General features: G+C 36.0%; 1 protein-coding gene and 1 long non-coding RNA gene across 3 annotated transcripts; both read right to left on the bottom strand.

The window, feature by feature from the left end:
- Positions 1–864: 864 nt before the first annotated feature.
- On the bottom strand, positions 865–10,093 carry LOC122518542 (zinc finger protein 300). The gene is made up of 6 exons (XM_043637528.1): positions 9,516–10,093; positions 8,932–9,090; positions 2,540–2,766; positions 2,142–2,434; positions 1,750–2,047; positions 865–1,660 (listed from the first exon to the last, which is right to left on the bottom strand). Exons 1-6 carry the CDS (start codon positions 9,654–9,656, stop codon positions 1,378–1,380), a joined length of 1,401 nt encoding a protein of 466 aa, XP_043493463.1. The 5' UTR covers positions 9,657–10,093; the 3' UTR covers positions 865–1,377.
- A 1,011-nt stretch (positions 10,094–11,104) lies between these two features.
- LOC122518541 lies at positions 11,105–11,791 on the bottom strand. 2 transcript variants are annotated; one of them, XR_006304103.1, is made up of 3 exons: positions 11,369–11,791; positions 11,227–11,300; positions 11,105–11,147 (listed from the first exon to the last, which is right to left on the bottom strand). It is a non-coding gene; the product is annotated as an uncharacterized LOC122518541 (long non-coding RNA). The 2 variants fall into 2 exon arrangements; XR_006304102.1 differs by lacking the exon at positions 11,105–11,147 and having other exon boundaries at positions 11,210–11,300.
- Positions 11,792–13,730: the final 1,939 nt, after the last annotated feature.

Here is a 13,730-nt window from a genome sequence, read left to right as displayed (position 1 = left end):
AGTTATATTATAAAATTTATATTCAAATCAAACAATAGAGTATTGTTTTGATTACGTGTGTTGAATATAACAGTTTTAGGATATAATAATTTGTAAAATGTTAAGTAGTTTATTTTTAAGAAATATAAGAATAATAATGAAACGTTTAATAAGATCGATACAACGTTCTAAAAGAATTTAAACCTGTCCAACTTCTCCCTGTGATACTTTTAATTAATAATATTACTTTTTGTACGCGATAAACAACTAATTGAATGATATCAATATTTTCATGCTATTCTCAATCTTTTCCTTCGTAATAACTCGGGACACATGTTGTTGTTGATCGAGATAAAATTTATTTGAAAATATAAAACAGATATTTATGATCTAAAAATCGATCGGAAGTAGCAGTTCGTAAAAATAAAAATAACAATCCACCAATTGAAAAGATTAAAATTAGAAATTATTTGAGACACGATAGCAAAATTTATTAATATTTAAAAAGAAAAAAAAAGATAAAAAAATAGATTAAAACGAAACACGCGCAAAGAGTATATTACTCGCAAGGAACAGCACTGAGTTGAACGGACCGGTAATGAGTCTTTTTAAAAGCTGATGATACTGCAATAATAGCTGAGGATGATAGCGAGAAGCTTATTTTACGTAGAGGAACGTAGATCTATTTTAAGAAATTACATTTAAATACCGATGCAGTAGCAATAACTCCCAACGTGTCGATATATCGCGTTAGTATCTAAATATTATCAATATTATTATCATTAATATTATTAATATTATTATTATTATTATTATTATTATTATTATTATTATTATTATTATTAATATTATTACTGTGTAATTGTTATAATTAATATTATCATATTTATAATTATTACTGCTACTAATTATTTTCTCAAATTCATACTTCAAACTTCAATATCATCATCCCGCGTACAACGGATTTAGCTGTTGGGGTGTCTACGACACGCACAATGAGAGCACAAATAAATGAAATAATTAATAATTGAAAAATATTTTCAAAATATTTGTTCACCATAATAAGAAGATAATAATAAAGCATAGCGACAAAAAAATTGCCTCCAAAAATTGAACAAGCGTTCGGTTGCTTGTTCATATTCGTAATTAAAAGACTGATTTTTATATATTTATATATACGTCCTGTGTATGCATGATGTGTGTATGTGTTTGTGTGTAATATGGTGTATGTTGATGTTTAGTATGGTTTATGTAAATATATATAAATGGTATATACCATTATAATTACAATAACGCATGACAAATCTACGCACGAGTTCTGGTCGAGATTCAATGGAGTACTTGTACTATGGTAAGACACGGATCGACGGTAAAACGACATGATGAGGCGGTGTAGTTCTAGCTGCATATACCCGAGGCATCAACCAGACCACGAGCAATCAGCTCAGCAGTTGCCGGGTCACTTCCTTGTTTTCCACTAGAATGTTGTTGAGTTTGTTGACTACCGTGTGGTTCAAAATGAGAGCGAACGTGGAACATGAATTCGGCTTTATCCGTGAAATCCGTGCGACACATCAAACAAAAGTGCCTTTCCGATGAGTACGGCTGTGGCGGCGGAACCGAGGCAGGAAAATAAGGGGCTGCGTGTTGCGGCGGTACTGGGGATGATTCCAAATGTGACCTGCAACGAGAAAGAAAATTGTCAAAGATGTTGGGAATATTATAAGGAAGTGTGTCGTATCATTGTTTTTAGGATTTCAAGAATCCTACCGAGCATGTTGCATCCACTCCTCTCGCGTACTTAACGCTCTGCCGCATAATTCGCAAGCCCAACTAACAGGTTCTTCTTTTAATTTATGAACAGTGTCTTGACGAGGTGGTTGTTGCTGTTGTTGTTGTTGTTGTTGCTGTTGCGACGCTTGCTGCTGTTGTTGCTGTTGTTGTTGTTGTTGTTGCTGTTGTTGATCCGTACTAGGTGCCGTAGGGGTAGACAATGGCGTAACTCCAGGCCTATGTCTAAGCTTGTTCATATGTATCACCAATTTGTCTCTACGAGCGAACGCTTTACCTACAAATATATACCCATTCTCGCAATAAAATTGTAAACTGGTGTATCTATGTGATAGGGATGAAGATAAATGTCATTATTTGAAGGTACTAACCGCAAACCTCGCAGGAATAGGGCTTTTCTCCGGTATGTATGCGCATATGAATGACCAATTTATCCTTACGAGCCAGACCTTTTCCACATACGGTACATGCGAATGCTTTTGTGTTGGGTTCACCGGTATTGGTGGCTTTGGATACCGATCCTGGACGTATTCCTACGTTATTGGTCGTTCGAAGCGGTTGATTGATCGAGGGGGCTCGTGAACTTGGAAATTGTTGTTCTGTTGAGCCAGGAAATGCTGGCATCACTCCACCTGGTCTCATCACTGCCGAGTAATCAGGTGACCTATTTAAACCAATAAGAATAATTATAGCAATGCTTCATCCAATATGATTTATGATTATAAATTCATGTTTACAATGAAGCTAACGATGAAGCTAAGTTCCTTACCAAGTGCCGATAGAACGAAGAACACGAACACCGTCGTCGTATCCGAGACCATCGTCAGGTAAAGTGAATGTAGGATTAGGAACCTGTGGGTTAGTAGGTGGACCAGGACCTGTCAGTCTCGCTTGGGCGGCTTGTTGTGCCATGTGCTGCTGGACTGCAGCATGGGCTTCCACGTAAGCCGTTCTTTGCTGTTGTGCACCGTTTGACATCTTGTCTTTGTCGTTAGCCTGCGAAATGAAATGTTAAAGTTGCGTCAGGGTTAAAATTTAATCGTCAAATTTATATTATTTAATTATCTTAAAAAAAACAAAATGTTTCGCAATAACATTTGATCAAAAAATCAAATAAAAAGGAATCGTCGTTTTAAGAAGATTCGAACTATTCGGATTTATCAGAGTAATTTATAATAAATCCTATTGAAAAACGAGCGATAAAACGTCGATAGGGATTAATAAACAATATATTCAACGAAATGAAATTTTACGACGTTTAAAAATCCCGCGCAGACGATCGACGTAATACGTGAATCACTTTAATCTTTACGAGCTATTTTAAACATCGATAATTCCAAAAATATAATATACAGAAACTCGATAATGAAAAATAATGAGAATTTATTATTTATTTAAACTTCTTCTCCTTAAATGTTAATACTTTTATATCTTAAAATAATAAAATTTTAAAAATCTGATTTATAAACAAATGATATTTCTTTTTAAATTGAAAATTATATTATATTCGATCACGTGGCTTTTAATTGTTGCACGTGCAACTACTAAAAATAACATAATAATAATTAACGAATAAAATAAAATAAAATAAAAATAAATCAGCGTGTATTTATAATTCGTATATTAATGGAATAACAAATGATTAAGGATTAATTCGTTAATCGTAAGAATAATGATAAAAAATATAAGGGAAAAAATGTTTTCTATCTTTCTCACGGATCGATAAGAGGTTTTAGCTGAGAAAAAGTCAAGAACCGCGTTGGTAGTTGTCCCGATATATTATATACGCGATGGCTACGTTTGCTTGTGTACGCCGTCAAGGTCCTCGGGAAAAGAACGATGACCGAAAAGAAAGACATGGGGAAGGAGGTGAAGGAGGTGAAGAGAGCGACAACGTACACAGGGTCAAACATTTTTCCGTGCCTCTTTCGGGGACAAGTTCAAACTTATTTTATCGCTCCGAGTGTACGATTTTGATATTTGACATTAAATAAATATTTAAAAAAAAAAAAGAAAATTTTTCGTTAGCTTAATTAACAATTTTTTTTTTGTTTTAATTACGATCTGTAATAATATAATCGACGATTGGTTAAAATAAATGATTAGATCGATAAAAAGAATGATTAGAAATAATAGGAAATTTTGCTAGCTATTTTATTCTTAGATTATCGATTAATCTGTAATTTATCATAAAAATAAAGAAATATGAAACAATAAAGAAATTTCGGTTCAATTAACAAAATTAATCGATGAGATGCATATATTTTGTTGAATTTAGAAAAATGAAAACTAACGCAATTATTAACAAGTATTTTCAATCATTCTATTTTATTTAATTATCCAAACGTTACGTAATTTCAAAATAGAAAAATCAAATAGATTGTATATCACTCGTACGATTGATTAAACAATTTAAAAAAAAAAAGAAACATTCGTACTAACATCGATCAACATTTTATTTTCTTAACGTAACGAAACCGGTGATTGGTCAATAAAAACTAACGAATGGAACAAATTTTGTCGATCATAAATAAATACAAAATTATCAATAAGAATGGAATTATCAATGATTCCAATCCTAGAACACCATTTCTAATGCAACATTGTATGATTGCATGATTGAATGATATGAAAAATGATAGAAGAAGAAGAAAAAAAAAAATACTAACGATAGCGTTGTAAGAAAAATTTAGATGATCCAGTCAGCGATATCCAAAGTACGAGATGTTGTTGTATCGAGGCCAAAGATCAACATGAAAATTCCTTTGAAATCCAAAATCGATGATAGTAAAACGTAATCCTGATAGCACATTGACAAAAATACACTTCTTCAAATTTTTGTCCCCCTTTCCGAATAACGAACGAACGAACGAACGAACGAACGAAGAAACTTAAGAAAATTCGAATCCGGTGTAACCGAAACTCACATGGGGAGAGGGAGATTAACTGAATCAAATTCACGAGAAACAATGAGAAGAGACAACGATGACGATGACTATGCTTCTTCTTCTTCTTCTTCTCTTGTAAACGAATTTTTTCGATAATGTATCAAATAAAAAAAGAAAAAAAAAGGTGAAAAAAAGAGGGGGAAGGAAAGAAAAGGAAAGGGGGCCGGGGAGGGGGATGCTGTCGGGGGTGGGGGCGGTGGTAGGAGGAGAAGGAAAGAATTTATCTGGAATAGAAAAATTTCGATGAATTTTTCCTTTTCGTACCTTGAACTTGAAAAAGCAAGAAAAATAAGATTAAAGAAAGAGAGAAAGAGAGATAAAGAGAGGGTGACAGAGAGAATGAGAGAGACAGAGACAGAAAGAGAAAGAAAGAAAGAAAGAGAAAGAGAGAGAGAGAGAGAGAAAGGAGTATAGAAGAGGAGTACCACCAGCCAACGACGACGACACTGTTGGAGGGAACCGGACCCTTCTTTCCGCGACGCGACGAAAGAATCTCTCTTGCGACGACGTTACGAGAGGGAAAGAGGGCTTCCGAAAGAGCGTACCGCGCGCTGAGCTGCCCGCCGATTCCAGGCGCGGGAGGATGCAAGGACAAAGAGACGAAAAAACCGACTGGCTCTTCCACCCCGACCACCCGCCCTCCCGCCAACGGCGCGTCGTCGTCGTTAGACTCGAAAGAGAAAGAGAAAGAGAAACACCGACAAACCTCTTCAAGAGTAACAGAGATAGACGGATATCACCAACCAACCAACTCAACCAACCAACCAACCAACAGACCAACCAACCAACCGACCTAACAGAGTGAAAGAGAGAAAGATATACGTGAAAAAGAGGGAGAAACGTATAACCATAGCACACATCCAAAATAAAACGGAGACAGATAGCTCCCCCCCATGAAAGAGAATGAGAGAAATGTATACACGTAGACACATCCAAAATAAGAGAGAGAGAGAGAGATAGAGGGAAGGTATAACACGTAGCCCACATACAAAGAAAGAGAGAGATATATATATATGTGTAGTACAAACAAAATAAAAGGAAGACTGAGAGAGAGAGAGAGAGAGAGAAAGGTAGCAGACGAAAGAGAAGGGGAAGATGGCGGGTGACACACGGATGCAGCCGCGTAACGATATCGAATGGGGGGAAGGTCCCCGTTCGGAATGCACCCCACTAAAGAGTAAGTGAGAGAGAGAGAGAAGGAGAGAAAGAGTGAGAGAGAAACGCGCCTGCGTCGCACGCCACGTCTAGCTTCTGCGTGAGTATGTAAAGTGTGTTTGTGTGTGTATGTGTGATGCGTTAATGCGTGTGTACGTTAAGCTGCATGAGTGAAGCAAAGAACTTATGGGTGGCCACGCATGCACGTACGTACGTACGTACGCGCGCGCGCGCGTGCGTGCGTACTCTGCATTGCTTTCTTTCTATTTTTTTTTTGGTTTCTATACAGAAGTACATATGATATATGTGTATGTATATTTATATACATGTGTGTGTGTGTGTGAGTGTATGTCATGTGTTTACGTATGTGCCATGCTTAGTCCTTCACGTTTCCTGTCAAGCATTTTACTTGCACTTTCTGCATTTCCCCAGGACAGCTTTGCGGTTCTTCCAACGGGATTTCTTTCCCTATCATCTATGCATGCCTATGTGTATATATATGTGCATGTACATATGCATGTGTGTATGAATAAGTAAACGCATGAACGAATGTGAAGTCATAGAAGAAAAAGAAAGAAAGAAATAGGAAATGACGGGATCTGTTGGTTGTCACAGAACGAAAGGGCTGACTATGACGACAATGATGACGATGACGATGACGAAGACGAAGGGAAGGATCAGTAGCGTCTCGTTTTCGTCGCGGTGCGTCGGCCCGTTGACCTTGACACTGACATTGAGAGAGGGAGTAAGAGAAGGGCGAGAGAAAGGGAGACTCGACGAGCATTCTCCTCTCATAGGGCCGACGACGACGACGACGACGACGACGACGACAACGACGGCGACGTGCTGGATTGTTAGCACAGACACTGACATGAAATAGAAAGAGATAGATAATATGAAAGGGAGACACGGAATATGTAGGAGAGTCTGGATGATCTTTCCTTTGATTTTTTTTCTTTCTTTATTACTCCTTGTAGACCTTACTCTTATACACGCATTTACGAGCGAGGCCGACCGATCGCGAGCAATCCGGGCTATCCCTGGAATCGAAACAGGTTTTCGAAGGGTCGAGAAAGAGAAAAATAGTAAGCGAGCGAGTGAGTAAGTAAATATGTGTGTGAGAGAGAGAGAGAGAAAATACAGGGCCGGCATAGCCAAGTTAACCAGGCCTCTTTTCTCGCTGCACCTGTGCCCGGGAGAAATCGGACGACCGAACTAGAAAGAGAGACGGAGAGAAAGAAACATAGAAAAAGAGAGAGAAAGATAGACCGTCTGAGGGTGTCAGGGAGAGGGTACGCCGATCGGAAGATGCTCGGAACGGAGCAGACGAAAAGAGGGAGAGGATGCACGGAGATCTGTCTGTCTGTCTGTCCGGCCCGCCCGGGAACCAGCCGTATTTTAAACGCTTTCAAACCAAAAGAGATCAAAGGAACGACCAAATATGAATTTATATATATACAGAAATGTTTAACCGTGAATTAAATACATTTGAGAATTTCGTCACGAAGATTTCAACTTCACTGATCAAACGTGTATTACAAAGAAATATTTCAAGCCTGAAACCATTTTTTTGGGATTCTTTGGATTCTTCGTTTCTTTTCTTTTTACAGTCCACGTATCTATGATCCGAGAAACGAGTTCAGTATTCTTATTTAAACTTCCACCGATGTGTCCGTTTAAAACGCACATGTTGGTCTAGCCAACACCGACAAAGATAAAGTATAAATACTGTAACAGACATGATAAGGGGAGATGAGGGAAAGGATGGATGGATGGATGGATGGATGGGTAAAAGGGGAAAAGAAGGAGAAGGTGGAGGAGTAGAAGGGAGAAAGAGGAACGTAGACAACGACGAGCCGAAGGAGAGACTTTCGCTTTCCGTGCACGACGTAGCCTAGCAGAGTCCACGGCCGATCAATAGCGCCGCGACGACGGTTAACTCTCCCTCCCCTTCACCCTCTCTTCGTCATCCAACTCACCTCCCCCTTCCTGCGTGTATCCACCAACCTACCTACCTACCTACCGACCACCCACCCACCCACAAATCTCACGCGTTTGTGTGAGGGTGGAATTATCGAGATCCTGCTTGGTCGAACGATAGAACGAAAACGAGGGTGTTCTGTGAGCAGGGCAAAGAGGGAAAGAATCAAGGACCTCCGGCTACCGATCGCATAAGCGGCCCTCTTTTGCGCCCTTGCACTCCTCCTCCTCCTCCTACTCCTCCTACTCCTGCTCCTACTCATCCACCTCCTCCTCATCTCCCTCATCCCCACACAACATCACCAACCCATTCCTCACCTCCTTCCTTCACCTTCTCCCACCACAACTCAATCTGACTTCCACGTTTTCTGCATAGGTGCGAGAGCACAGCAGCAGCAGCATGTCCCACAACACCACAATCATCACCACAACCACCACTATTACCACGAAAGAGAGAAAGAGAGACAGCTTTTCTTTTTACGAGTTTAAACTACAGGATTTTTTATTCTCCTCATTCTTTACAAGCCGCTTTCCCAATGCATTTCAATAATAAAACAAACGGCCCGTGAACGAGTGAACCCTGCGCAATGTCGTTGAGTACCACTTTCCTTCTCCTCTCCTCTTTTCTCTCCTTTCTTTTTTTCCAGGCAATGAAATTAATATGTTTATGTGCAGATTTTTGCCTTTGATGCTCTTTTCAAGTATATACAAGCGGTACATTTATCTTTATATAGGTTTCTAGGCTCTTTTGATCGTACTCTTTTACAAAATCAAGGCAAACTTTTATGCGTCGTATAAAAACATTGCTAATATCTCTTTTCGGTATTAAACTTCATCATTATCGGAGCAGAATCAATGATAAGTAAATTTGAATTTCAATCCGATAACCTTTTATGCATGTTTCTAGAATTATTTGATCGCATTTTTAAAAGACAAGGTAAAGTTTTATACATCGTATAAAATTATAACAAACAACGTATATAAAATTAAAGACTAAGTGTAATCTAATCGATAAGAAAATATGCATAAAAGATAAAAAAAGAAGCAGCATAAAAGAGAACTCGTGTCTTTGTCTCACCTGATTGGTTACCGATACAGCAAGATTCTTCAAACTTTCTGCGTAATTTTTCAAGATTGTTTCCGTAGTCATGCAAGTCATACGAAATTCATAGAACATATCCAATTTGGAAACGCATTTCTGACAAATTATTTTTGGAAGTGGATCCTCCTTAGATACCTGTAACAAATATAATAACATTAAATTTGTTCTAATCATTTTAAACAAGTTTCATGTGGTCTTCATTAAGACAGAACATATCAGCTTGACCCAAAGCGTATGATTTCAAGCTCAATATTTAAACATCGTTACCGATAACAGATGGCTATTCATTTAATGATCATTTTTATAATACTTTTTTCAATTAATATTTCTTATGCTGAATTTGATCAATTATAAATAACCTTTGCCTAACATACTTTTTATAACAAATTCTGATAAAGCCATTTAATTATGAATTTATGAGTTATGATATTAGAAATAATTGGAAAAGAATAAACGATCAGTTGGATGTTTTACAATTAAAAAAAGAAATAGATATATCTGAAAAATGAAAGAAAAATACGAATATGTTATCTAGGAATGAATAAAGAAAGGAAACTTACCGATGTGGAAAGGCAAGAACGTATTTTATAAAGTAATTGTCGTTGTTCGCCTTCTTTATCGAATATTTGTAAGTGTTGGCTCCCTTTTAACGAACAGAGCCTACAAAGCTCCGCAAAATTAATATCTTCGTTCATTGCCATAGTTTTTTTTCAATAAAATTACCAAACTAAACACAAAAACTTTCTAAATATTAGGTTAGGGACGTAAAACACACACCGCACGCGACTTTTTAACATGCGTTTCACTAAGCATCGAAAAGATATATCGAAAGGAAAAAAATTAAACAGTTTTTTTCAACAATTAATAATAAAACTTCGAATAGGCTTTCGACATGATTCAATAGTGTTCAAGAAATCTTTTTAAAATTAAACTATGTAAACGGAAAAAGAACCGAAAGGGGGCCACCATCCTTGTACCTCGAACCCTTAAAAAAAGTGATCTTGAAAACAAGCGAGAGGTTCCAACGATTTCCTCCATCGAGTGAGAGAGAAAACTGATGATCGGTCGGTAAAGTAGAAATCATATATTGGCAACAAGTCAACTTTTCGCGAAACCACAATAATCTTAGTTAGAACCAAGACCACCAGATGGCGAGAGTAGATACTTAGAGCGATGACGGTACAATACTATCAAAAAATACAGTATTTTTTGATAATATATGATAGTATATGATTTATAGGTGTAATATTATATGCATATATATATAGGTATATGATATAAAGGAAAAGAAAGGAAGAGAAAAAAGTAAGGAAAGTGTGATAGTTGGTGGGTGAAATCCTAGGTAAAGACTACCTGTAATTATATAAAAGTTATTAAAAAACATTATAAAGTAATTAGTTTCTGTATATTAAATGGATAAAAGGAACCAAGGAAAAAGAAAGAAGGATATGATATTAATTAGGGATTTAAAAGAAACTAATTACAATTATAATGTTTATTGCAAGCGGTCTTTGGCTAGATTTTACTTGCAATGGAATGTATAACATATAAAATATGTTAAACATTATACTGAAAGTAAAATACCATTGCCCAGGTCTAACCACGAGGAGGTAACCGCTTCTGAAGACCCGGGATGTGCATCCTGAAGATGTCCCCATCCGAATTAAATTGAAACCAAAGAAAATGAAATGAAAATGATCACCCCGTGACTGATTTTTAATGAGCCCCACTCTTAGGCCCCACCCTAAGAGTTTTATTCGGAAAATCTTTACAATTACTATCGATAACGAAGAGAAAAATTTGAAAACTGAATAAGAAAATGAAAACGAGGAGTCCATCTGAATAAAAATAAAGTAACATCAATGATTTTATTAAAAATCAATACACTTTAGTATAATTTCAATATATGCACATACAGAAATTACAAGTTTTACGAATATTTATATTTAATAATTTTCAATCTACCTAAATTATAATATAATAAAATAAATGTATATAATTTTGGTTAATCCGTGGTATCTGTAAAAATAAAGAAAATACATTAAAAATAACTATCATACATGTGCAATACTACGAGGAAAACAATAAATGGATTAAAATACTTCAATTACATTGAGAAATAATTATTTTATATTACCGTTTACCATTACTCTGTCCTCTTCTAATCATCTTCTAATCCACTTTCCTCTCCTCTTGGACGGAATGGTTATATGAAACAATAAACTGATTAAAAATATTCATTTACTTATAAAAATAATTATTTTTTACTACCATTTACCATAACTTAGTCCACTTCTGGTCCATCTTCTAATCCACATCCCCTTCCTCTTGGTCGGAATTGTTATCTGAAACAATAAACGAATTAAAAAAGTTCATTTACTTATGGAAATAATTATATTCTACTACCATTTACCATAACTCAGTCCTCCTAAGGTTCGATTCCTTCTTCTCTTGGACGGAATTTGGCATCATAGTTTATCCTGCAAAAGAAAATATTAAAAGGAATAGGAAAAGAATAGGGAAAAGTAGAACTTTTAAGGTGGAACTTTTCACGATTTTTGTTTTAAGTGGTTTCCCCCCGATCGGACTAGTCCACTGACTCTAATTTCTTTTACGAGAAACTTAGGCTTCACGCGACGATCGACCATTACTCTAACAGCAGACGGTTGAGGCCTGACTAACGGATAGTGACCGAATCGCCAACGCGTGTCGCTTCGGTTCCTATGCTAAATGCATACTTAATGCATATCAAATCGCGAATAAAAAAACAACGCATCTTAATATTATATATTACGAGGAACCTCGGCTTCACAAGACGACCGACCATAGTGCTAACGGCAGGACCGGTGAGGCCTGACTAACAGATAGCGACCGAATCGACTTAGTGTCGCTTCGGTGCCTATGCTAAATGCATATTTTATGCATATCAAATCGCGAAAAAAAAGGAAATCTAAAAGTTGTTCCACCTCAAAAGTTAAGTAAACTCACTTGAATGCATGCTAATTCATGTGAGCATACTTGAAATAAAGGAAAAGAAAGAAAGTGAAAGAAATAGGGAAGGTCTGATGGTTGGTGGGGGAAATTAAAGGTAAGGAATATCTGTAAAAATGTAAGAATTATTAAAGAAACATTATAAAGTAATTAGTTTCTGTATATTAAATGGATAGAAGGAACTAAGGAAAGGGATAAAAGAATATGGTATTAATTAGGAAGTTAAAAGAAACTAATTACAATTATAATGTTTATTGCAAGCGGTCTTTGGCTAGATTTTACTTGCAATGGAATGCATAACATATAAAATATGTTAAACATTATACTGAAAGTAAAATACCATTGCCCAGGTCTAACCACGAGGAGGTAACCGCTTCTGAAGACCCGGGATGTACATCCTGAAGATGTCCCCATCCGAATTAAATTGAAACCAAAGAAAATGAAATGAAAATGATCACCCTGTGAATGATTTTTAATGAGCCCCACTCTTATGCCCCACCCTAAGAGTTTTATTCGGAAAATCTTTACAATTACTATCGATAATGAAGAGAAAAATGGAAAACCAAATAAAAAAATGATAAAAGAGTAGTAAAACATGAATGGAATCGAAGTAACATGTAACCTGTGAACAAATAAAATACATTACATATAAATGTCACACGCGTGTAATGTGCTAAGGGGAGAAGAATAAATAGATTAAAATTATACATGTAATTATAAATGAAATTATACATTTAATTATACTAATAATTATCTTATACTATCCCTTATTATAACTAAGTCCTCGTGCTGTCCTGGTGTGGTCCTCGTGCTGTCCTGGTGTGGTCATCCTCCTATGTAACCTGCAACAAAAAAAGCAAAGGGATAGGGAAGAAGTTGAAAAGTATGCTTTTTAAAGTGAAACTTTTTACGTTTTTTTTTTAAGTGGTATCCCACCGGTTGGACTAATCCACTGACTCTAATCTATATTACGAGGAACTTACGCTGCACGTACAGTTTGCCCACCGGTACTATATTTACTGCAGGCTTGAAGAACTTAATCCCTGGGCCCGTCTTACTAATAGCGATGGTAGACATCCCTTCTAATGCAGTTTCAGTTCCTATGCTACGTGCACATCTATGCTTGCAAAATCGCGAGTTAAAAATGCAAAGTAAAATAAAAAAAATAAAAAAAAAAGATAGGTCGTTTCACTTTAAAAAGCTAAGGGTAGGACATGATTCTATCCTTGGGAGAAAGATAGAATCAAGGCTCGCGTGGGCAGGGTCGCATCCCTGAAGTAAATTCCTTCTTAACAAATGGCGCCCTTTGCGAAGAAGAAATCCACCCGCTACCCATTGAATTGTTTCTAAAAAAAATCATAAAATTTTAATAAACGTTTGATATTTAATTTTATGTAACAATAATTGAAAAACAATCTAAGTATTTGGAGAAGTTTATAATTATGTTATAATGCAAGAACGCAACCAAGCTGAAGACACAGTCATCTAAAATCATAAAAATAAATTCGTATTAAAATTATTTTTAATTCAAAATACGGTAATGGGAGAGTATGTAATATTTAAAATAATGTATTAGTGTAATTACAAATTAATTCTAATAAATAGAAATAAAAATTATATAAAGTTCTGATTTTAACATTATTTCAATTTTTATGTAATTGTTTAAACAAATGTACATTTGTTGTAATGTTCTTGCGCAGTGATGACTTCGGTGGGAAGGGGTAAAATTTTCGTCTATTAAAACATAAAATCGAAATTAATTAATATTTAAAGTACGTCAAAAG

The sequence above is a fragment of the Polistes fuscatus genome, unplaced genomic scaffold (genome assembly GCF_010416935.1).
Source record: "Polistes fuscatus isolate 324 unplaced genomic scaffold, CU_Pfus_HIC Scaffold25, whole genome shotgun sequence".
In the NCBI taxonomy this organism is placed as follows: Eukaryota; Metazoa; Arthropoda; class Insecta; order Hymenoptera; family Vespidae; genus Polistes; species Polistes fuscatus.
The sequence above is the reverse complement of the archived record's forward strand: the minus strand, read 5'-3'. Positions and strand labels throughout refer to the sequence as shown.